At 46.9% G+C, this 22,108-nt stretch overlaps 1 protein-coding gene across 4 annotated transcripts in view; it reads left to right on the top strand.

The window, feature by feature from the left end:
• PPP4R4 (protein phosphatase 4 regulatory subunit 4) overlaps window positions 1-22,108 on the top strand; it is a 128,119-nt gene that overhangs the window by 68,303 nt on the left and 37,708 nt on the right. For all 4 annotated transcript variants that reach the window (XM_069737275.1, XM_069737293.1, XM_069737283.1 and 1 more), the window contains exons 8-10: window positions 6,846-6,967; window positions 8,301-8,423; window positions 21,298-21,461. In XM_069737275.1, the coding sequence (XP_069593376.1) occupies window positions 6,846-6,967; window positions 8,301-8,423; window positions 21,298-21,461 (409 nt within the window). The remainder of the gene's footprint in view (window positions 1-6,845; window positions 6,968-8,300; window positions 8,424-21,297; window positions 21,462-22,108) is intronic.

Genomic DNA, 22,108 nt, shown 5'->3' on the forward strand with positions numbered 1-22,108 from the left:
TCAACTCGTCCCGCAAAAAACAAGACCTCACATGACTCTGTGGACCAAAATATAGAAAAATTATAGCTCTCAAAATGTGGTAACGCAAAAAATATTTTTTGCAATAAAAAGTGTCTTTCAGTGTGTGACGGCTGCCAATCATAAAAATCCGCTAAAAAACCCGCTATAAAAGTAAATCAAACCCCCCTTCATCACCCCCTTAGTTAGGGAAAAATTAAAAAAATGTATTTATTTCCATTTTCCCATTAGGGCTAGGGTTAGAGTTAGGGCTAGAGTTAGGGCTAGGGTTAGGGCTAGGGTTAGGTTTAGGGCTAGGGTTAGGGCTAGGGTTAGGGTTAGGGCTAGGGTTAGGGCTAGGGCTAGGGTTAGGGTTAGGGCTACAGTTTGGGTTGGGGCTAAAGTTACAGTTAGGGTTTAGATTACATTTACGGTTGGGAATAGGGTTGGGTTTAGGGTTAGGGGTGTGTCAGGGTTAGAGGTGTGGTTAGGGTTACTGTTGGGATTAGGGTTAGGGATGTGTTTGGATTAGGGTTTCAGTTATAATTGGGGGGTTTCCACTGTTTAGGCACATCAGGGGCTCTCCAAACGCGACATGGCGTCCGATCTCAATTCCAGCCAATTCTGCGTTGAAAAAGTGAAACAGTGCTTCTTCCCTTCCGAGCTCTCCCGTGTGCCCAAACAGGGGTTTACCCCAACATATGGGGTATCAGCGTACTCAGGACAAATAGGACAACAACTTTTGGGGTCCAATTTCTCCTGCTACCCTTGGGAAAATACAGAACTCGGGGCTAAAACATATTTTTTGTGGGAAAAAAAAGATTTTTTATTTTCACGGCTCTGCGTTATAAACTGTAGTGAAACACTTGGGGGTTCAAAGTTCTCACAACACATCTAGATTAGTTCCCTGGGGGGTCTAGTTTCCAATATGGGGTCACTTGTGGGGGGTTTCTACTGTTTAGGTACATTAGGGGTTCTGCAAACGCAATGTGACGTCTGCAGACCATTCCATCTAAGTCTGCATTCCAAATGGCGCTCCTTCCCTTCCGAGCTCTGCCATGCGCTCAAACGGTGGTTTCCCCCAACATACGGGGTATCAGCGTACTCAGGACAAATTGGACAACAACTTTTGGGGTCGAATTTCTCCTCTTACCCTCGGGAAAATACAAAACTGGGGGCTAAAAAATAATTTTGGGGGGAAAGATTTTTTTTTTTAATTTTCACGGCTCTGCGTTACAAACTGTAGTGAAACACTTGGGGGTTTAAAGCTATCACAACACATCTAGATGAGTTCCTTAGGGGGTCTAGTTTCCAAAATGGTGTCACTTGTGGGAGGTTTCTACTGTTTAGGTACATTAGGGGCTCTGCAAATGCAATGTGACACCTGCAGACCATTCCATCTAAGTCCTCATTCCAAATGGAGCTCCTTCCCTTCCGAGCCCTCCCATGCGCCCAAACAGTGGTTCCCCCCCACATATGGGGTATCAGCGCACTCAGGACAAATTGGACAACAAATTGTGGGGTCGAATTTCTCCTGTTACCCTCGGGAAAATACAAAACTGGGGGCTAAAAAATAATTTTTGTGGGAAAAAATTTTTGTTTTATTTTTACGGCTCTCCATTATAAACTTCTGTGAAGCCCTTGGTGGGTCAAAGCGCTCAGCACACATCTAGATAAGTTCCTAAGGGGGTCTACTTTCCAAAATGGTGTCACTTGTGGGGGGTTTCTACTGTTTAGGTACATTAGGGGCTCTGCAAACGCAATGTGACACCTGCAGACCATTCCATCTAAGTCTGCATTCAAATGGCACTCCTTCCCTTCTGAGCCCTCCCATGTGCCCAAACAGTGGTTCCCCCCACATATGGTGTATCATCGCACTCAGGACAAATTGGGCAACAAATTTTGGGGTCCAATTTCTCCTGTTACCCTCAGGAAAATACAAAACTGGGGGCTAAAAAAATAATTTTTGTGGGAAAAAAATTTTGTTTTATTTTTACGGCTCTGCATTATAAACTTCTGTGAAGCACTTGGTGGGTCAAAGTGCTCACCACACCTCTAGATAAGTTCCTTAGGGGGTCTACTTTCCAAAATGGTGTCATTTGTGGGGGGTTTCAATGTTTAGGCACATCAGTGGCTCTTCAAACGCAACATGGCGTCCCATCTCAATTCCTGTCAATTTTGCTTTGAAAAGTCAAACGGCGCTCCTTCCCTTCCGAGCTCTCCCATCCACCCAAACAGTGGTTTACCCCCACATATGGGGTATCAGCGTACTCAGGACAAATTGTACAACAACTTTTGTGGTCCAATTTCTTCTCTTACCCTTGGGAAAATAAAAAATTGGGGGCAAAAAGATAATTTTTGTGAAAAAATATGATTTTTTATTTTTACGGTTCTACATTATAAACTTCTGTGAAGCACTTGGTGGGTCAAAGTGCTCACCACACCTCTAGATAAGTTCCTTAGGGGGTCTACTTTCCAAAATGGTGTCACTTGTGGGGGGTTTCAATGTTTAGGCACATCAGTGGCTCTTCAAACGCAACATGAGGTCCCATCTCAATTCCTGTCAATTTTGCATTGAAAAGTCAAACGGCGCTCCTTCCCTTCCGAGCTCTCCCATCCGCCCAAACAGTGGTTTACCCCCACATATGGGCTATCAGCGTACTCAGGACAAATTGTACAATAACTTTTGGGGTCCAATTTCTTCTCTTACCCTTGGGAAAATAAAAAATTGGGGGCAAAAAGATAATTTTTGTGAAAAAATATGATTTTTTATTTTTACGGTTCTACATTATAAACTTCTGTGAAGCACTTGTTGGGTCAAAGTGCTCACCACACCTCTAGATAAGTTCCTTAGGGGGTCTACTTTCCAAAATGGTGTCACTTGTGGGGGGTTTCAATGTTTAGCCACGTCAGGGGCTCTCCAAACGAAACATGGCGTCCCATCTCAATTCCAGTCAATTTTGCATTGAAAAGTCAAATGGCACTCCTTCGCTTCCGAGCTCTGCCATGCGCCCAAACAGTGGTTTACCCCCACATGTGGGGTATTGGCATACTCAGGACAAATTGTACAACAATGTTTGGGGTCCATTTTCTCCTGTTACCCTTGGTAAAATAAAACAAATTGGAGCTGAATTAAATTTTTTGTGAAAAAAAGTTAAATGTTCATTTTTATTTAAACATTCAAAAAATTCCTGTGAAGCACCAGAAGGGTTAATAAACTTCTTGAATATGGTTTTGAGCACCTTGAGGGGTGTAGTTTTTAGAATGGTGTCACACTTGGGTATTTTCTATCATATAGACCCCTCAAAATGACTTCAAATGAGATGTGGTCCCTAAAATAAAATGGTGTTGTAGAAATGAGAAATTGCTGGTCAACTTTTAACCCTTATAACTCCCTAACAAAAAAAAATTTTGTTTCCAAAATTGTGCTGATATAAAGTAGACATGTGGGAAATGTTACTTATTAAGTATTTTGTGTGACATATCTCTGTGATTTAATTGCATAAAAATTCAAAGTTGGAAAATTGCGAAATTTTCATAATTTTCGCCAAATTTCCGTTTTTTTCACAAATAAACGCAGGTACTATCAAATAATTTTTACCATTGTCATGAAGTACAATATGTCACGAGAAAACAATGTCAGAATCACCAGGATCCATTGAAGCGTTCCAGAGTTATAACCTCATAAAGGGACAGTGGTCAGAAATTGTAAAAATTGGCCCGGTCATTAACGTGCAAACCACCCTTGGGGGTAAAGGGGTTAAATGAGAAGGTGTGTCCAAAATTTTGCTCTGTACTGTATGTACACAGTGACTCCATCAGCAGAATAGTGAGTGCAGCTCTGGAGTATAATACAGGATGTAAATCAGGATCAGTATAGGATCAGTGATGTTATGTATGTACACAGTGATTGCACCAGCAGAATAGCGAGTGCAGCTCTGGGGTATAATACAGTATGAAACTCAGGAACAGTAATGTAATGTATGCACACAGTGACTGCACCAGCAGAATAGTGAGCACAGTTCTGGAACATAATACAGGATGTAACGCGGGATCAGTACAGGATCTGTAATTTTATGTATGTATACAGTGACTGCACCAGCAGAATAGTGAGCATAGCTCTGGAATATAATACAGGATGCAACTCTGGAGCAGTAATGTAATGTTTGTACACAGTGACTTCACCAGCAGAATAGTGAGTGCAGCTCTGAAGTATAATACAGGATGTAACTCAGGATCAGTAATGTACAGTATGTACACAGTGACTGCACCAGCAGAATAGTGAGCACAGTTCTGGAATATAATACAGAGGATGTAACTCGGGATCAGTACAGGATCGGTAATTTTATGTATGTATACTGTGACTGCACCATCAGAATATTGAGTGCAGCTCTGGGATATAATGCAGGATGTAACTCTGGATCAGTAATCTATGTACACAGTGACTGCACCAGCAGAATAGTGAGTGCAGCTCTGGGTATAATACAGGATGCAACTCAGGATCAGTAATGTAATGTATGTACACAGTGACTGCACCAGCAGAGTAGTGAGCACAGCTCTGGAGTATAATACAGGATGTAACTCTGGATCAGTAATGTAATGTATGTACATAGTGACTCCACCAGCAGAATAGTGAGCACAGCTTTGGAATATAATACAGGATATAACTTTGGATCAGTAATGTATGTACACAGTGATGGCACCAGCAGAATAGTGAGCACAGCTCTGGGGTATAATGCAAGGAAAGTGATGTATGTGCACAGTGACTACGTCATCATCTTGCGAGACCGCAATGCACTCTTCAGAACAGAGCGCGCGAGGAGCGTCGGTAACCGCTTCGATCCGGGGGCCAACGGTGGGTGAGTATGTAACTATTTTTTATTTTAATTCTTTTTTTTAACAGGGATATGGTGCCCACATTACTATATACTGCGTGGGCTGTGCAATATATTACGTGGGCTGTATTATATACTACTATGTGGCTGTGCAATGTACTGCGCGGGCTGTTCAATGTACTGCGCGGGCTGTGCAGTGTACTGCGCGGGCTGTGCAATGTACTGCGCGGGCTGTGCAATGTACTGCGCAGGCTGTGCAATGTACTGCGCGGGCTGTGCAATGTACTGCGCGGGCTGTGCAATGTACTGCGCGGGCTGTGCAGTGTACTGCGCGGGCTGTGCAATGTACTGCGCGGGCTGTGCAATGTACTGCGCGGGCTGTGCAATGTACTGCGCGGGCTGTGCAATGTACTGCGCGGGCTGTGCAATGTACTACGTGGCTGTGCAATGTACTACGTGGCTGTGCAATGTACTACGTGGCTGTGCAATGTACTACGTGGCTGTGCAATATACTACGTGGCTGTGCAATATACTACGTGGCTGTGCAATATACTACGTGGCTGTGCAATATACTACGTGGCTGTGCAATATACTACGTGGCTGTGCAATATACTACGTGTCTGGGCAATATACTACGTGTCTGGGCAATATACTACGTGTCTGGGCAATAATACTACGTGGTTGGGCAATATACTACGTGGCTGGGCAATATACTACGTGTCTGGGCAATATACTACGTGTCTGGGCAATATACTCCGTGTCTGGGAAATATACTACGTCGCTGGGCAATATACTACGTCGCTGGGTAATATACTACGTCGCTGGGCAATATACTACGTGGTTGGGCAATATACTACGTGTCTGGGCAATATACTACGTGTCTGGGCAATATACTACGTGTCTGGGCAATATACTACGTGTCTGGGCAATATACTACGTCGCTGGGCAATATACTACGTCGCTGGGCAATATACTACGTGGTTGGGCAATATACTACGTGGCTGGGCAATATACTACGTGACTGGGCAATATACTACATGGTTGGGCAATATACTACGTGGACATACATATTCTAGAATACCCGATGCGTTAGAATCGGGCCATCTAGTATACTATATACCTCCTGATGTCAGTCATTGGTCCCAGCGCTATAGAGCAGTGATATTTTGGGTTATTCAGGGCGATGCTCTGGTTTTCTGCACCAATTTCTCTAATTACTGTAGTCTCTTGTGGAATGTTCGCAGTCACGTTTTCATCATTAATAGACGCCTTTCTCCAGTATATGACTCCAAATTCATCAGTCATGCCGGAATATGCAGAGGTAGGACTTGTATGGGAATGATGGGGTGTTTGATGGTCGTGCCTCCCTAATATGCAGTGTAGTTTAGTGCAGGTGCGGCTCCACTTGAATCCCTCAATTCTAAGCTTCGCTCCTATGTGAGGGCTTGGTGAGAATGATTTCCCGGTACGGGGGCGTCCTCACATTCCTGCAGCCCCCTCTGACTGGGCTGTGAACGTGTCCTTTGTAGATCTTGTGGGGGAGTCTCCTTGGCCCAGTAATGGCTGAAAGGGATGAAACAAAAGACGAGGACTGCAGAAAACGATGCAGTGATGACTGCCGCCAATGGATGACTCGTGTCTCTGTTCCTGCAGCTTGCGTGGTGTCTCCATGTACTCGACTGAGCCCAGAGTACGCAGTATGTACTGCCTCCATGTGCTGCTGTGTGGGCTGCATGGGGGGACTGTGTCTACAGGGATGGTCCCCCTGGAAGCTGTGCTCCCTTATATACAGAGCCCAGTAGAGCAGAGCTGTATACCGGTATATCAGAGGCCATAGGCCGGCGTACGTCACTGCCATCAATGCTGCCCCGTACATAGGGCACAATGACTCACTTTACATTCTGCAGCAATGATAGGGCAAACCAGGGTGCATTGTATAGGAGCATGTACAGCATCAGCATGTGGTGGTAGGGATGATTTATGAGTGTTAATCGACTTTCTTTTTTGTTGTAGGGCAGAATTAACCAAAGCCGCCATTCTCCCGGAGCTTATTGAGCTTGCCAGAGATGAAGGGAGCACCGTTCGACTCGCCGCCTTCGAGACCCTAGTGAACTTGTTATCTATGTTCGATCACGGTACGGTCCTGAAAATCACATGATCACCAATAAGAACGGTTCGGATGTCAGCTTAAAGAGGAAGCAGAATTCAGAGTTCAGCTCTGGGTGTGACTGGTATATAAGTAGTAAGGTTACTCATGATCAGTATCACATAGAATCATGAGGAGAAGCTATACGAGTCCTCCACATTCAGAAATGGGAAAGAGGGCTGGGATTGGGGGGCCACAATGATACAATGAAGCAATATAATGATACAATGTAGCCATATAATGACACAATGCAGCGATATGATGACACAATTCAGCGATATGATGACACAATGTAGCGATATAAGGACACAATGCAGCGATATGATTACACAAAATCAGCAATATGATGACACAATGCAGCGATATACAATGTAGCAATATAATGACACAATGCAGCGATCTAATGATACAATGCAGCGATATGATACAATCTGGCGATATAATGACACAATGCATTGATATGATAACACAATGCAGCGATATACAATGTAGCAATATAATGACACAATGCAGCAATATAATGACACAATGTAGCGATACAATGACACAATGTAGCGATGTGACACACTGCAGCGATATAATGACACAATGCAGCGATATTATGATACAATATAGCAATATAATTATAAAAATGTGGAATATAGAATAACACTGGCGCTCACCCTAGAAAGCAATACTCCTCAGCTGCTGGAGTCAAACAGAGTAGTGCCACCCGTATATGTGTAACTTATAAAACCAAATAGATACCGCGCTTGAGGAGAAAGAAGAAAAAACCCTACTTAGTGATCCAAGGATTAAATGCCAAGCAAAGCAGTAGTTCTACTCCAATTAGTAGAGTGATAGTAACAATGGTTAAAAAAATGAGACAACTCAACAAACTGCCCGCATAATAAGCCCTGGTCCCACATCGCGCTCCACCACCTGGCACAGACAGTGCCGCAGCCCTGGTCATCTGCAATCAACAAGTAAACCTCCAGCAGCACACCGCACGCCGCAGCACCCAACACATATAGGTAAGCTGATAGCTACAGGTGTCTCTTTGGTGACAGGATTACGGGCTTATTATGCGGGCAGTTTGTTGAGTTGTCTCATTTTTTTAACCATTGTTACTATCATTCTACTAATAAGAGTAGAACTACTGCTTTGCTTGGCATTTAATCCTTGGATCACTCTGTAGGGTTTTTTCTTCTTTCTCCTCAAGCGCGGTATCTATTTGGTTTTATAATGATAAAATGTAATTATGACAATGATACAATGTAGTGATATCGCAAAGCAGCGAGACGATGTAATATTTTTGTCATATGAACATTTCTTCCTTCCAGATGACAGAAGTCAGATTGTTCTTCCTCTGGTCAAGTCGTTTTGTGAGAAATCTTTCAAAGCCGATGAATCCGTCCTCACTTCTCTGTCCTTGCATCTCGGGAAGCTCTGTCATGGGTTACAAGGTGGGTCACTGTTAAAGGGATATTTACTTTTAATATTAATGCACCGGATTTGCTATGATGGGCTGATACATGGGATCCGTGTTCTGAGAGTCCCAAAAACTTTTAAATGTTGCATTCAGGCAGAGAGTGATTCTGATTTTTTCAGTCACCCATGACAGCACCACGAGAGAGGGGATCCGCCCTTCAAGGACAGGAAACCTTCAAGATAAAAAGGTCGGCTCCTTTCTCCGTATCAGTTGGTTTCCTGTCCTTGATGGGGAATCCTCAGGATAAAGATCAGGAAGATAGAAGAGAATAACTGGGCCGGAACCTGGGTCTGCAGCGGCCGTCGTTTGGTACCGGTAGCGCCTCGGAGGCCACGATATCGTGTCCTCCCTGAGTGAAGTGTGGGTAGGCCTTTTTTGCCATGCCACGACACCCAGGAGCACATCGGTGCCCGGGTGGAAGAATTAGAAGAAGAGGATGCCTGGGACTGGGGCGGCCGTTTTTTTTGGGCAGACCTGGTCTGCTGCGGTCGCTGCCATGGTTTCGGTAGCAACACACAGGGCAGAATATCTTGCCCTCCCTGTGCGTTTGGACACCGGTCTCTGGTGTACAGACGTCCGGGCCTCTCTTCCTCCAGTGCCACTGACATGTTTTTCTCAGTTCCCCATGACCTCACCACAGAGAGAGGGGATCCGCCCTTCAGGGACAGGAAACCTCTAGGATAAAAGGGCGGTACTTCTCCCCTGCATCAGTTTGGCTTCCTGTCCCTGACTGGGAACCTAGTAGGATCGGTACCTGAAGTATGAAGAACCCGGAGCCGGCCAGTCGGGTTATGGCAGCGGGGAGGCCCCTGTCACGGCTGGTGCGGTGTCCGATGCCACCACTGCTGGGACCGATGGGTCTGCAGCATGCGCGGGGGGAAGCGCAGCCACCACTCCGGATAGAAGGTAGGGGCTTCTGGAACCCGGCACGCATGAGAAGGTCTGTCCAGGATGAATACCGCGCCAGAAAGAGCGAGCACTTCCGGATTCGGGGCGGGTGCATGCGCGGTGTGTGCATGAGGTGCACCAAGATGGCCACCACCCCGGATCTACTTGTATCAATTTCCGTGTCCCGGGCAGCGCGCGCATGCGCAGAACAGAGGGAAGAAAAAAAAATGGAGAATCCAGTGCTTTCCCAGTGACGCAGCCATAGAGGAGGGGGCTGGTATTGGCGCCAGGTTAAAAACAAGGGGGACAGCGGAGCTCCTTTGCTGCATGCCGTCCAAGGAAGAATAAGCCATGGAGGACAGCAACCAGCAGCTCCAGTCGCTGCAGCCACTACAGCAGCAGCAGCAGCGCCACCACCAGCGCCACCACCAGCGCAAGTCGGCTGTGCAGAGGAATAGGTCTTCTGCTGGCACCCACAATACTCGGTCCAGCAGCCATTCCGCGCAGCATAGCAAAGGCTCCAGTGTTGTGAACCAGCCAACAGCACCACCTATGGATCTCATACAGGATCCTACGCCTCCTCCAGAACCGGTACCTGTGGCTGCTCCAGATTGGTGAGTGATCTTCGTGAAAGTTCACTAGTATAATTGGGGTCCCCTCTTCTCTATTTATTTTAGGCAAGGAAAAGGCCCTACCACAATCCTGGGATAAGAAGCTCTGTGACTCCTGTATAGGACAAGTCCTCTGTGGGGAAACCCCAAACTTCGCCTCTGAATTACGATCTGTAATAAAATCAGAGGTAGAGACAGTGTTTAAATCCCTTAAAGAGGGGGAAAAGGTTAAGGGGAAAACACCTATACCCTATTCCCACTCCGATTTCTCTAGTTCTGACAGGGGAGACTCGGATACATGGGATTCCTCCTCCTCTTCCTCCGATAACAAGAGCTGAGGTCACCATTGCTTTCCTCTAGATGAAGTCGATGCACTTGTGAAGGCAGTAAGATCAGCCATGGGGGTGCTGGATCACCGTCCTGACAAGACGGTTCAGGACATAATGTTTGGAGGATTAGGCGAAAAAAGCGCAAAGTCTTCCCTCTTAACGAAAACATCCAAGCTTTAATTAAAAGGGAGTGGGAAAAGTGAGAGAGGAAAAACTCGTCGGTACCCTCCCTTAAAAGGAAATATCCCTTCAACGAGGAGGCTTCTACTTCATGGGATAAAGCCCCTAAACTTGACGTAGCAGTAGCGAAGGCCTCAAAAAAATTTGTGTTGCCGTTTGAGGACATGGGAACCCTGAAGGATCCCCTTGACAAAAGAGCGGATACCTTCCTTAAAGGGGCCTGGGAATCGGCAGGAGGATGTTTAAGGCCAGCAATAGCAGCCGCATGCACTTCTAGATCCCTAATGATTTGGGTTGATAATTTAGAAAAACAACTGAGGGATGGCATATCCAGAAATAAGGTGATAGAATCTATTCCCATGATGATAGGGGCGGCAGCCTTTCTGGCAGACTTTCAGCTGACTCGATTAAACTCACTTCTAAATCAGCAGCCCTATCAAACGCAGCTCGTAGGACATTATGGCTAAAAAGTCGGCCAGGTGACCTACAAACTAAACAAAAACTTTGCTCAATCCTATGCGAAGGAAAATTTTTGTTTGGGTAGACCCTAGATGATCTTTTGCAAAAAGCAGGAGACAAGAAAAAAGGGTTCCCTAACCTGGCCACACCATTTGTTAAGCGGCCCTTTCGGAATAGGAAGTTTTTCCGGAGAAGGCCCCCAAGGGAGCAGAGCAGAAGGGATGATGGGAAAAGGAGAGAAGATAGGGGGTTCCTTTTCGTTAATTTCTCAAGAGATAAAAAGACCCCTAAGTGACATCCCCCCTAGGGTGGGAGGGAGATTATCTCAGTTCCTCCCGGCCTGGGAAAAAATCTCAACCAGCCTCTGGATATTGAATTTGATAAAATTGGGGCTTCCAATAGACTATACTTCCCTTCCTCCTCAAAATTTTATGTGGTCACTCCGCTGAAATCCTCACCCCAACAACAACATGCTTTAGAACAAGAGATTATAAAGCTCATAAACAAAGCCGTCATCCAGGAAGTCCCCCCACTAGAAAGAGGGAAAGGTTTCTATTCCCCATTGTTCCTAGTTCCAAAACCGGACGGGTCCTTCCGCACAATAATAAATTTGCGGAAGCTATACAGTTATGTGAAGAACCAGAGATTCAATGATGGAATGAATAAAATCAACGATCAAAAACGTGTTTCCGGACTGTTTCATGATAGTGTTGGATCTCAGCGACGCATATTATCACATCCCCATCCACAAGAACTCCCAGAAATACCTCAGACTAGCAGTAGTCTTGGGAGGGGAAGTAAGGGAATACCAATACAAAGCCATTCCATTTGGCTTATCAGTGGCACCCCAAATATTAACCAAATTGATAGCGGAAATGATGGCCCATCTAAGAGAAAAATACATTTTGATAGTTCCATACTTGGGTGACTTTTTGATTGTGAGCAATTCAGCCCAACACTGCCATCAACAATGCGACAGAGTGATAAATACTCCAACAAAGTTAGGCTGGCTTCTAAATCTTCAAAAATCAAGACTAGAGCCAACCAGAGTTCAAGAGTTTTTGGGCCTAACCTTGGACTCCATAACACAAGAATGTTGTCTTCCAGACCAGAAAAAACAAAAAATATTAAATCTTGTGTTTAAAAGCTTGTTCAAACCCTCATATGACCTTAAGAAGGGCGATGTCATTACTGGGGTCCCTTTCTGCCTGCCTCCCAGCAGTCCAGTGGGCACAACTCCACACGAGAGACCTCCAGTGGGACATTCTGAGGAATCAGATTACACTAAGAGGGCGTCTAGAAGACCACATGACTCTAAGTTCAGCCACTATTCATTCCCTAGCTTGGTGGTTGGATCCCAACAACCTGTCAAAAGGGGTACCTTAGGTAATAGAGGTATCCCGAATAGTTACCACAGACGCAAGTCCCATGGGGAAGCGAGCTCACCTGGGCAACAGTGTCTCTCAGGGAATTTGGACGGGTCAGGAACTCAAGGCTTCCTCAAACCAAAAAGAACTCTGGGCGGTGGGCCGTGCCCTATTATCCTTCCTTCACAGCCTACAGGGGCATCATGTCCGGGTATTTTCGGACAATCAGGTAGTGGTAGCCTACCTGAACCACCAGGGGGGGGACCAGGTCTCAAACCCTAATGAAGGCCACTTCAAAAATCTTCAGCTTAGTAGAGAACAACTTCCTATCCCTCTCTGCGCTACATATAAAAGGAGTAGGGAATCAGAAAGCAGACTTTTTAAGCCGTACCCATTTAAAACCGGGGGAGTGGACACTAAATCAACGCATCTTCGATCAGATCACAAAGCTTTGGGGGGTCCCTGTATTAGTCCTTTTTGCCAATGTAGACAACAGAAAAGTAAAAGGGGGGGGAGCCCTCGGGCGCTGGATACATTCGCGATTCCCTGAACTCAGGGTCTCGCATATGCCTTTCCCCCTCCTATACTCATCCCGGCAGTTCTGCGGAAAATCAGACAGGACAGGGCGAGGCTCATTCTAATAGCCCCTTTCTGGCCCAAAAGGACCTGGTTCTCCTGGCTGAGGATGCTATCGGTCACCGATCCCTGCGTTCTTGCGGATCTTCCGGACCTCCTATCACAGGGACCTTTGCTCCACCTTCAGTCAGAGAGTCTCCACTTGACAGTGTGGAATTTGAAAGGTCACTACTAAAGGGAAGGGGTTTTTCTGATAAATTAGTCTCCACAGTATTGAAAAGTAGGAAAACTGTAACCACTAAAAGCTATGGCAAAATTTCTGTCCACCTCCGGGGTAAAATTACAAGATGGGGTCCCAGTTGCTGAGGTGTTAGAATTTCTACAAAAAGGTCTAGATCTGGGCCTCTCAGTAAGCACCTTAAAAGTACAGATAGCTGCTTTAGGGGCATTGTACAGTGAAAATATAGCTGCTAACCCTTGGGTAACACGTTTCATTAAAGCTGCTATTAGAGCTAGACCCATAACCATAAAAAGACTACGAACTTGGGACTTAAACCTAGTCTTGTTAGCTCTAACAGAATCCCCGTTTAAGGCTATAGAGTCAATACCCCTTAAAACCTTATCACTTAAAACAGCCCTTCTCGTAGCCTTAACATCTGCCCATAGAATAAAGTGATCTCCAGGCCCTATCCGCAAGGCCTCCCTTTACACAAATCCTGGATGATAGGGTTATCCTAAAAACTGACCCTGCTTATCTACCCAAGATTGCGTCCAAATTTCACAGGTCCCAGGAAATAATTCTTCCTTCCTTCTGCCCTGACCCTAAAAATAAGAAAGAAGAAAAATTCCACACATTAGATGTGAGAAGGTGTCTAGCTCAATACTTAGAATCCACCCAGCTGCATAGGAAGGAAGGGTCTCTCTTTATCTGTTTCCAGGGACCCAGAAAAGGACCCAAAGCTTCCATGGGTACTCGTCTAGAGAAAACACAGTTCCCGAGGGGCTGAAAGCGCACTCTACAAGGGCTATGGCGACCTCCTGGGCCGAAAGGTCGGAGGTATCAATAGACCAAATCTGTAAGGCGGCCACCTGGTCATCACCTTCAACCTTTTGTAGACACTACCGTCTAGACCTAGCCTCTTCATCTGACTTAACCTTCCGAAGAAGGGTTCTGCAGGCTGTGGTCCCTCCCTAAGCAATAATCTCTTCAATTCTCTCTGTGGTGCTGTCATGGGGGACTGAGAAAAGCGTAGTTACTTACCAATAACGGTATTTCTCAGAGCCCATGACAGCACCCGCTTATTCAACCCCCCCCCCCCCAATCATGTGTGCGGTGAGCACTTTATATTATACGAAGTGTGTTTTTTTTAATATAGACACGGTGTACACATTTTAAGCAATATGTTAAAAGTGTATATTTTTTATTGTCACTTATCTGGAGGACCTCCGATACTCTGTAAACCAAACTGATGCAGGGGAGAAGTACCGCCCTTTTATCCTATAGGTTTCCTGTCTCTGAAGGGCAGATCCCCTCTCTCTGTGGTGCTGTCATGGGCTCTGAGAAATACCGTTATCGGTAAGTAACTATGCTTTTCCCCCCTGCCTGTCGGTCACCTGCGGGCTGCAGGCAGGCCCGGCGGTAGAAAATGACCGAGATGGATAGCACATCTTTTTAGCCTTGTGGTGCCCCTGGCAGTCCTTGCCCCGGTGTGAGGCGCGCAAGCAGTAGCTTCCGAGGACGTGTGGTGTTGGAGAGCGCGCACTGGAAGTCGCGCCCCAAGAAGCGTCCTTCACGGCCACAGGATAAGAGGAGTCACGATCCTCAGCAGTTGCGCTGCAACAGCAGCGAGGGCCCCACTTGCAGTATACGGGCGGACCATCGTGCAAGGAAGGAGAGAGCCATAATCTCTGAAGGAGACATTTCTGACGTCATCCATCCTTCGGATTCGGTACGCATATAAAGCGTCCGAGTGGTAAATGACCTACGAAAAAAAGTGCACTATGCTAATGTCTGTTTCTTTCTCTTTTCCTGTCTCTCTCTCCCACTCTTTCCCTCTCTCTCTCATTATTTTTGGGATGGAGAGTAGGGGGTCCCTAAAAAGAGTAAAATTAATTTGAAGAATAGGGTGTGCCCCCTATGTGATCAGCAGCTAGAATGGACTAAAAAGTTATGCCAAGATAGTATAGAACGCACAATTTCTGAAGAAACCCCTAATTTTTCAGCCGGTCTAAGGTCCTTAATCCATTCGGAGGTCCGTAAATCAGTTAGCATGATGCAGGCCCTGACAGTCAGTGGCAATAGGGGAAGTGATAAATCCAGCCATCCGCTTCATCACATGTTGAGTCCTCAACATCAGAGCCAGGATACTCGGATCAGTCGGACTTATCCTTTAGCAGCTCAGAAGAGGAGTTGGGTTTTCCAGTAGATGTAACGGATAGACTGATAAAGGAAGTACGGTCCACTATGGGGCTAGTGGATGAAAAAACTAAGAGGTCGGCACAGGACCTTATGTTAGGTGGTCTACAAAAGAAAAAACGTAGAAACTTTCCTGTGAATGAAGAGTTGCAGTGTCTCATTAAGAGGGAACGTGAGAGGCCGGACAGAAGAGCACAAGGGGTTACATCCCTTAAGCGAAAATACCCTTTTGATGAGGAAGCATCCTCCTCCTGGGACAAAGCCCCCAAGTTGGACGTTGCAGTTTCTAAAATCTCAAGGAAGTTTTCTCTCCCGTTTGGAGACTTTGGGTCATTGATAGAGCCTTTAGATAGAAAAACGGACAGTTTCCTTAAGGTGGCTTGGGAATCCTCGGCTGGGGCATTTAGGCCAGCCATTGCGGCTACATGTGCGGCTAGAACCTTGAAGGTCTGTCTGGATAACCTCGAGGACCAGCTAGAGCAGCGAATCCCAAGAGAGACAATGCTAGCGGCAGTCCCCACTATTAACGCTGCAGCAGCGTTTTTGGCGGAAGCGTCAGCGGACTTAGCAAATGTTGGCCTGGTGATATGCAGGGTAAGGCCAAGCTCTGTTCTCTTCCTTGCTATGGAAATTTTTTATTTGGGTTAGCGCTGGATGAGATATTAGAGAAAGCAGGGGATAAGAAGAAAGGGTTTCCGAAGCTCCCTTTTCCGTCCCTTCAGCGATCCTTTCGGATGGGTTGCCGGTACAAGAGACAGACATTCAGAGGACGGGACAGACCAGACAAACAGTCCATAGGAGGAAGAGGTTTCCTTTTTGGGAAGTCTTCCAGAGAGTCCAAAAAACCTCCCCAATGACTTCTTTTCCCTGGTGGGAGGGAGGCTCTCTTATTTCCTCTCGGCCTGGGAGAGAATTTCTTCAAGTACCTGGATCCTGCAGATTGTGGGGTCAGGTCTGAAGCTAAATTTCTATAATCTCCCACCACAAACCTTCGTAAAGACACCAGTACAATCTACTCAGCAAAAACAACAAGCCCTGGAGGACGAGATAATATGAGAAGCACATTCTGGAAGAGGTTCCCATTAGGGGAAAGGGGTTCTATTCCCTCCTATTTCTGATAAAAAAAAAGCCAGACAGTTCTTGGAGGACTATTATAAACTTGAAGTGCCTCAACAAGTTTTTAGTAATCCCTTTGTTCAAGATGGAGTCAATAAGTACGGCTATAAAAGTCCTCTTCCCGGTCCTGGACCTCAAGGACGCTTACTATCATGTCCCCATCCACAAGCAAGATCGGAGGTTTCTCAGGGTAGCCGTACAAATAAGAGGTCAATTATATCAATTTCAATACTGTGCTCTCCCCTTCGGGCTAGCAGTAGCCTCCTGGGTATTCACGAAGCTGGTTGTGGAAGTAACGGCTCATCTCAGGGAGAAAGACATTTTAGTAATACCATATCTGGACGACTTTTTAATAGTGGGGAATTCAATTCTTCTCCACTGTCGGGAGCAAGTCGCGTTGGTCAGAAACGCCTTGCTAGACTCTGGGGTAGCATTTGATCCTACTGAAGTGAAGACTGGAGCCAGTGACTGTACAAGTTTTCTTTTGTCTGATAATAGACTCAGTAAGACAGGAATGTTGTCTGCCGGAGGAAAAAGAGAGAAAGATCAAGGAACTTGTTTCATCAGCAATGGCGAATCCCAGAATGACCCACAGGACAGCAATGCCGCTTTTGGGGTCACTAACTGCCTGTATACCGGTGGTGAAGTGGGCACAGTTCCACACAAGGGATCTTAAGTGGTGTGTGCTGGAGAGCGAGCTGGTTCTGCAGGGTTGTCTAGAAGGGATGTTAACTCTCTCACAGACTGGTGTTCGGTCACTCAGATGGTGGTTAGAGATTGGTGATGAGCGAATATACCCGTTACTCGAGAATTCGCGAGCTTGCTGGGGTGTCCTCCGAGTATATGTAGGTGCTCGGAGATTTAGTTTTCATCACTGCAGCTGAATGATTTACAGCTACTAGCCAGCTTAAGTACATGTGGGGGTTGCCTGGTTGCTTGGGAATCCCCACATGTAATCAAGCTGGCTAAGAGATGTAAATCATTCAGCTGCTGCAAGGAAAACTAAATCTCCGAGCACTAAAAAATACTCGGAGGACACCTGAGAATGCAAATTTTAGAGGCCACTTTTAGAGGGGAAGGGTTTCTTGGCAAGGTTAGTCTCCACCCTGCTTAGTAGCAGAAAGCTGGTAGGTACTAAAATTTATGGGAGGATTTGGAGAAGATTATTACTTTTTATTACTTTTTATTATTATTACCCTACCGTTTCGGGAAGGGTAGGTCCTGTTAGTATCTAGTATCCATACTAGAATTCCTTCAGAAAGGACTAGAGCTCAGCCTAGCAGTTAGTACCCTTAAAGTTCAGGTTTCAGCACTGGGGACCTTATATAATTGTGACCTGACGAATAATAGGTGGGTGGCCAGGTTCATTAGAGCCTGTTGCAGATCCAGCTCCGTTCCATCTCCTAGGCCTCCATGGGATCTGAATCTGGTATTGTCGCAATTGGCAGAGAGTCCCTTTGAGCCTCTAGACTCAGTCTCTGAAAAGATGGTTTCACTGAAGACAGCTTTGTTAGTAGCACTTACTTTGGCCTGAAGAATAAAGGTACTGTCACATTTAGCGACGCTGCAGCGATATAGACTCGATGCCGATCGCTGCATCGTTGCTGTTTAGGTCGTTGTGTGGTCGCTGGAGAGCTGTCACACAGACAGCTCTCCAGCGACCAACGATGCCGAAGTCCCCGGGTAACCAGGGTAAACATCGGGTTACTAAGCGCAGGGCCGCGCTGAGTAACCCGATGTTTACCCTGGTTACCATTGTAAAAGTTTAAAAAAAAAAACACTACATACTTACATTCCGGTGTCTGTCACGTCCTCCGGCGTCAGCTTCCCTGCACTGTGTCAGCGCCGGCCGGCCGTAAAGCAGAGCACAGCGGTGACGTCACCGCTGTGCTCTGCTTTACGGCCGGCCGGCGCTGACACAGTGCAGGGAAGCTGACGCCGGGGGACGTGACAGACACCGGAATGTGAGTATGTACTGTTTTTTTTTTTTTTTTTTTAACTTTTACAATGGTAACCAGGGTAAACATCGGGTTACTAAGTGCAGCCCTGCGCTTAGTAACCCGATATTTACCCTGGTTACCAGTGAACACATAGCTGGATCGGTGTCTCACACGCCGATCCAGCGATGACAGCGGGTGATCAGCGACCAAAAAAAGGTCCTGATCATTCTTAGCGACCAACGATCTCCCAGCAGGGGCCTGATCGTTGGTCGCTGTCACGCATAACGATTTCATTAACGATATCGTTGCTACGTCACAAAAAGCAACGATATCGTTAACGAAATCGTTATGTGTGAAGGTACCTTAAGTGATTTACATGCTTTATCAGCAGACCTTCTGTACACTTAGGTCATGGAGGATAGGGTAGTGTTAAAATTTGACCCTGCTTACCTCCTTAAGGTGGTAACAAAATTCCACAGAGCTCAGGAAATATACCTACCATCCTTCTGCCCTAACCCAAACAACCAGAAGGAAGAAAAGCTGCATACTCTAGACGTTAGGAGGTGTCTTCTACGTTATTTAGAGATGACAGAACCTTGGAGGAAATGGAGAGCCCTGTTTGTGTCCTTTCAGGGGTCAAGGAAGGGCCAAAGTGTCCAAGCAAACTATAGCTAGGTGGGTGAGGGATGCCATAAAGCTAGCTTATGTTAGTGAAGGCAGGGCTATTCCTGAAGGTCTGAAGGCACATTCTACGAGTGCCATGGTTATGTCCTGGGCGGAAAGAGCAAAAGAGCAAATGCCTCCATCGACCAGATTTGAAAGGCGGCCACATGGTCATCTCCTTCTACTTTCTTCAAGCACTATAGGTTAGTCCTGTCTGCCTCCTCAGACCTCATGTTCAGCAGAAGGGTTCTGCAAGCGGTGATCCCTATCTAAGAATCTAGATCTCTGAAATTCTCTTGTGGGTGACTGAAAAACATGGGTGTTAATTACCTGGTAATGTGTTTTTTCGTAACCTATGATGGCACACTTTTATTCTCTCCCTTCTTAATCACTCCTTTTTGTTCAGTGAATTTTAGTTGTAAGACACTCCCCTTGGCGTGGATAATATTGATTTGAATATATAGTTGGATAAGTTATTTTGAGTGTACACTTATCGTTGGAGTTTCTCTCATGCTCTGGAAAACAACTGATGCGGAGAGAGGAGCCGCCCTTTTTATCTTGAAAGTTTCCTGTCCTTGAAGGGCGGATCCCCTCTCTCGTGGTGCTATCGTGGGTTACGAAAAAACACATTACCAGGTAAGCAATCCCGTGTTTCATGCTATCCGTTGGTTTTGAGTTGACAGTTTCTCTTCAACATTTTTCCTTCCTTCTTTTCCCAAAATGCATTGCTCCTGAACTGATAATGGCTTTTCTAAAACTATAAATGCCTGCCTCTCTGAAGGTCCGGTACACAGTGTCACAAAAGAGCAAGATGTAGTCCCGCCCCTGCTCTCCTGCAGGGGGCCGTAGACCCACCTCCGCTCTCCTGGAGGGGGAGGTAGACCCGCCCCTGCTCCTGAATGGGGACGTAGACCCGCCCCTGCTCCTGTATGGGGATGTAGACCCACCCCCCGGTCTCCTGTAGGGGGATGTAGACCCGCCCCCCGATCTTTTGTAGGGGGATGTAGACCCGCCCCCGCTCCTGTAGGGGGACGTAGACCCGCCCCCGCTCCTGTGGTGGGATGTAGACCCGCCCCCGCTCTCCTGTTGGGGGATGTACACCCGCTCTTCTGGAGCGGGACGTAGACCGGACCCCTTACTCCTGTGGGGGGATGTAGAAAAGACCCCGCTCTCCTGTGGGGGGACGTAGACCCGCCTCCGCTCTCCTGTGGGGGGACGTAGACCCACACCCGCTCTCCTGTATGGGGACGTAGACCCCCTCTCCTGTAGGGGGACGTAGACCCCCTCTCCTGTAGGGGGACGTAGACCCCCTCTCCTGTAGGGGGACATAGTCCCCCTCTCCTGTAGGGGGACGTAGACCCCCCCTCTCCTGTAGGGGGACGTAGATCCCCTCTCCTGTAGGGGCACGTAGGCCCGCTCTCCTGTAGGGGCACGTAGGCCCGCTCTCCTGTAGGGGCATGTAGGCCCGCTCTCCTGTAGGGGCATGTAGGCCCGCTCTCCTGTAGGGGCACATTGGCCCGCTCTCCTGCAGGGGCACATAGGCCCGCTGTCCTGTAGGGGCACGTGGGCCCGCTGTCCTGTAGGGGCACGTGGGCCCGCTGTCCTGTAGGGGCACGTGGGCCCGCTGTCCTGTAGGGGCACGTAGGCCCTCTGTCCTGTAGGGGCACGTAGGCCCTCTCTCCTGTAGGGGCACGTAGGTCCTCTCTCCTGTAGGGGCACGTAGGCCCTCTCTCCTGTAGGGGCACGTAGGCCCTCTCTCCTGGAAGGGCACGTAGGCCCGCTCTCCTGTAGGGGCACGTAGAACCGCCCCCACTCTAGAGGGGAACGTAGACCCGCTCTCTTATTGGGGGATGTAGAGCTGCCCCCTATTATTTCTATAGCTGGGATCCATAGTTGAGCTGACTATTGACACTGAATCCTATAGCACAGCGGCTGCTCTCCATCGAAAAACTACAACTCCTAGCATGCCTTGCAGAGCATATGAGTAGTGTGAGCTCAGGAGCTGCAGATTGTCCAGTACCTTTGTGTATTAGTCATTTTCTGTTGGTGACCCCAAGCTCCTTCTTCGCTCACGCGGCATGAGTCACCCCCGATTCTTTAGCGTTACCTGATGTTACCTTCCATAATTAGTGTTTTTCTGAAATTTCCTTTGTTTTCAGCTTTAATGTGTAGCGCAGCTCCGGTGATTACTGCGCCATGATTTCACTTAACTGTCACTTGCTGAAGGCGACATACTGCGACTATTGGGCGGCTCCGCGTACAGCCGGAGGAGGCGAGCGTCCTGACTCTGTGCTGTCTTCTAGGCCTCTTCACCCCAGAGCAGCACATGTGGTTCCTGGACTTCTACAAGAAGCTCTGCAGGCTGGGGCTCCACCAAGAGAACGGCCACAACGACGGCCCAATGGAGAGCATGGAGCTGGAGAAGAAGTACTCAGCCGTCAGGAAAAACTGCGCCTACAACTTCCCGGTCAGCGGCCGTCTATTATCTATCTACAGTGGGGAAAATATGTATTTCATCCACTGCCAATTTTGCAAGTTTTCCCACTGCAAAGAATGGAGAGGTCTGTAATTGTTATGGTAGGTGCACTTCACCTGTGAGAGACAGATCTGAAAATACAATCCAGAAAATCAAATTGTATGATTTTTACATAATTAATTTTATTGCATGAATTAAGTATTTGATACAATAGAAAATCAAAACTTGATATTTGGTACGGGAACCTTTTCTTTGTAATTACAGAGGTCAGATGTTTCTTGTAGTTCTTGACCTAGTTTGCACACACTGAAGTGGGGATTTTGGTCCACTCCTCCATACATCATCTTCAGATCTTTCAGGTTTTGGGCTGTCACTGGGCAACATCGAGTTTCATCTCCTTCCAAAGATTTTCCATTGGGTTTAGGTCTGGAGAATGGTTAGGCCACCCCAGGACCTTGAAATGCTTCTTATGGAGCCACTCCTTAGTTGCCCTGGCTGTGTGTTTCAGGTCAGTGTCATGCTGGAAGACTCAGCCACGACCCATCTTCAATGCTCTTATTGAGGGAAGGAGGTTTTTGGCCAAAATCTCACGATACATGACTCCATCTATCCTCCCTTCAATACAGTGCAGTCATCCT

This window comes from Ranitomeya imitator, chromosome 1, assembly GCF_032444005.1.
Source record: "Ranitomeya imitator isolate aRanImi1 chromosome 1, aRanImi1.pri, whole genome shotgun sequence".
Lineage (NCBI taxonomy): Eukaryota > Metazoa > Chordata > Amphibia > Anura > Dendrobatidae > Ranitomeya > Ranitomeya imitator.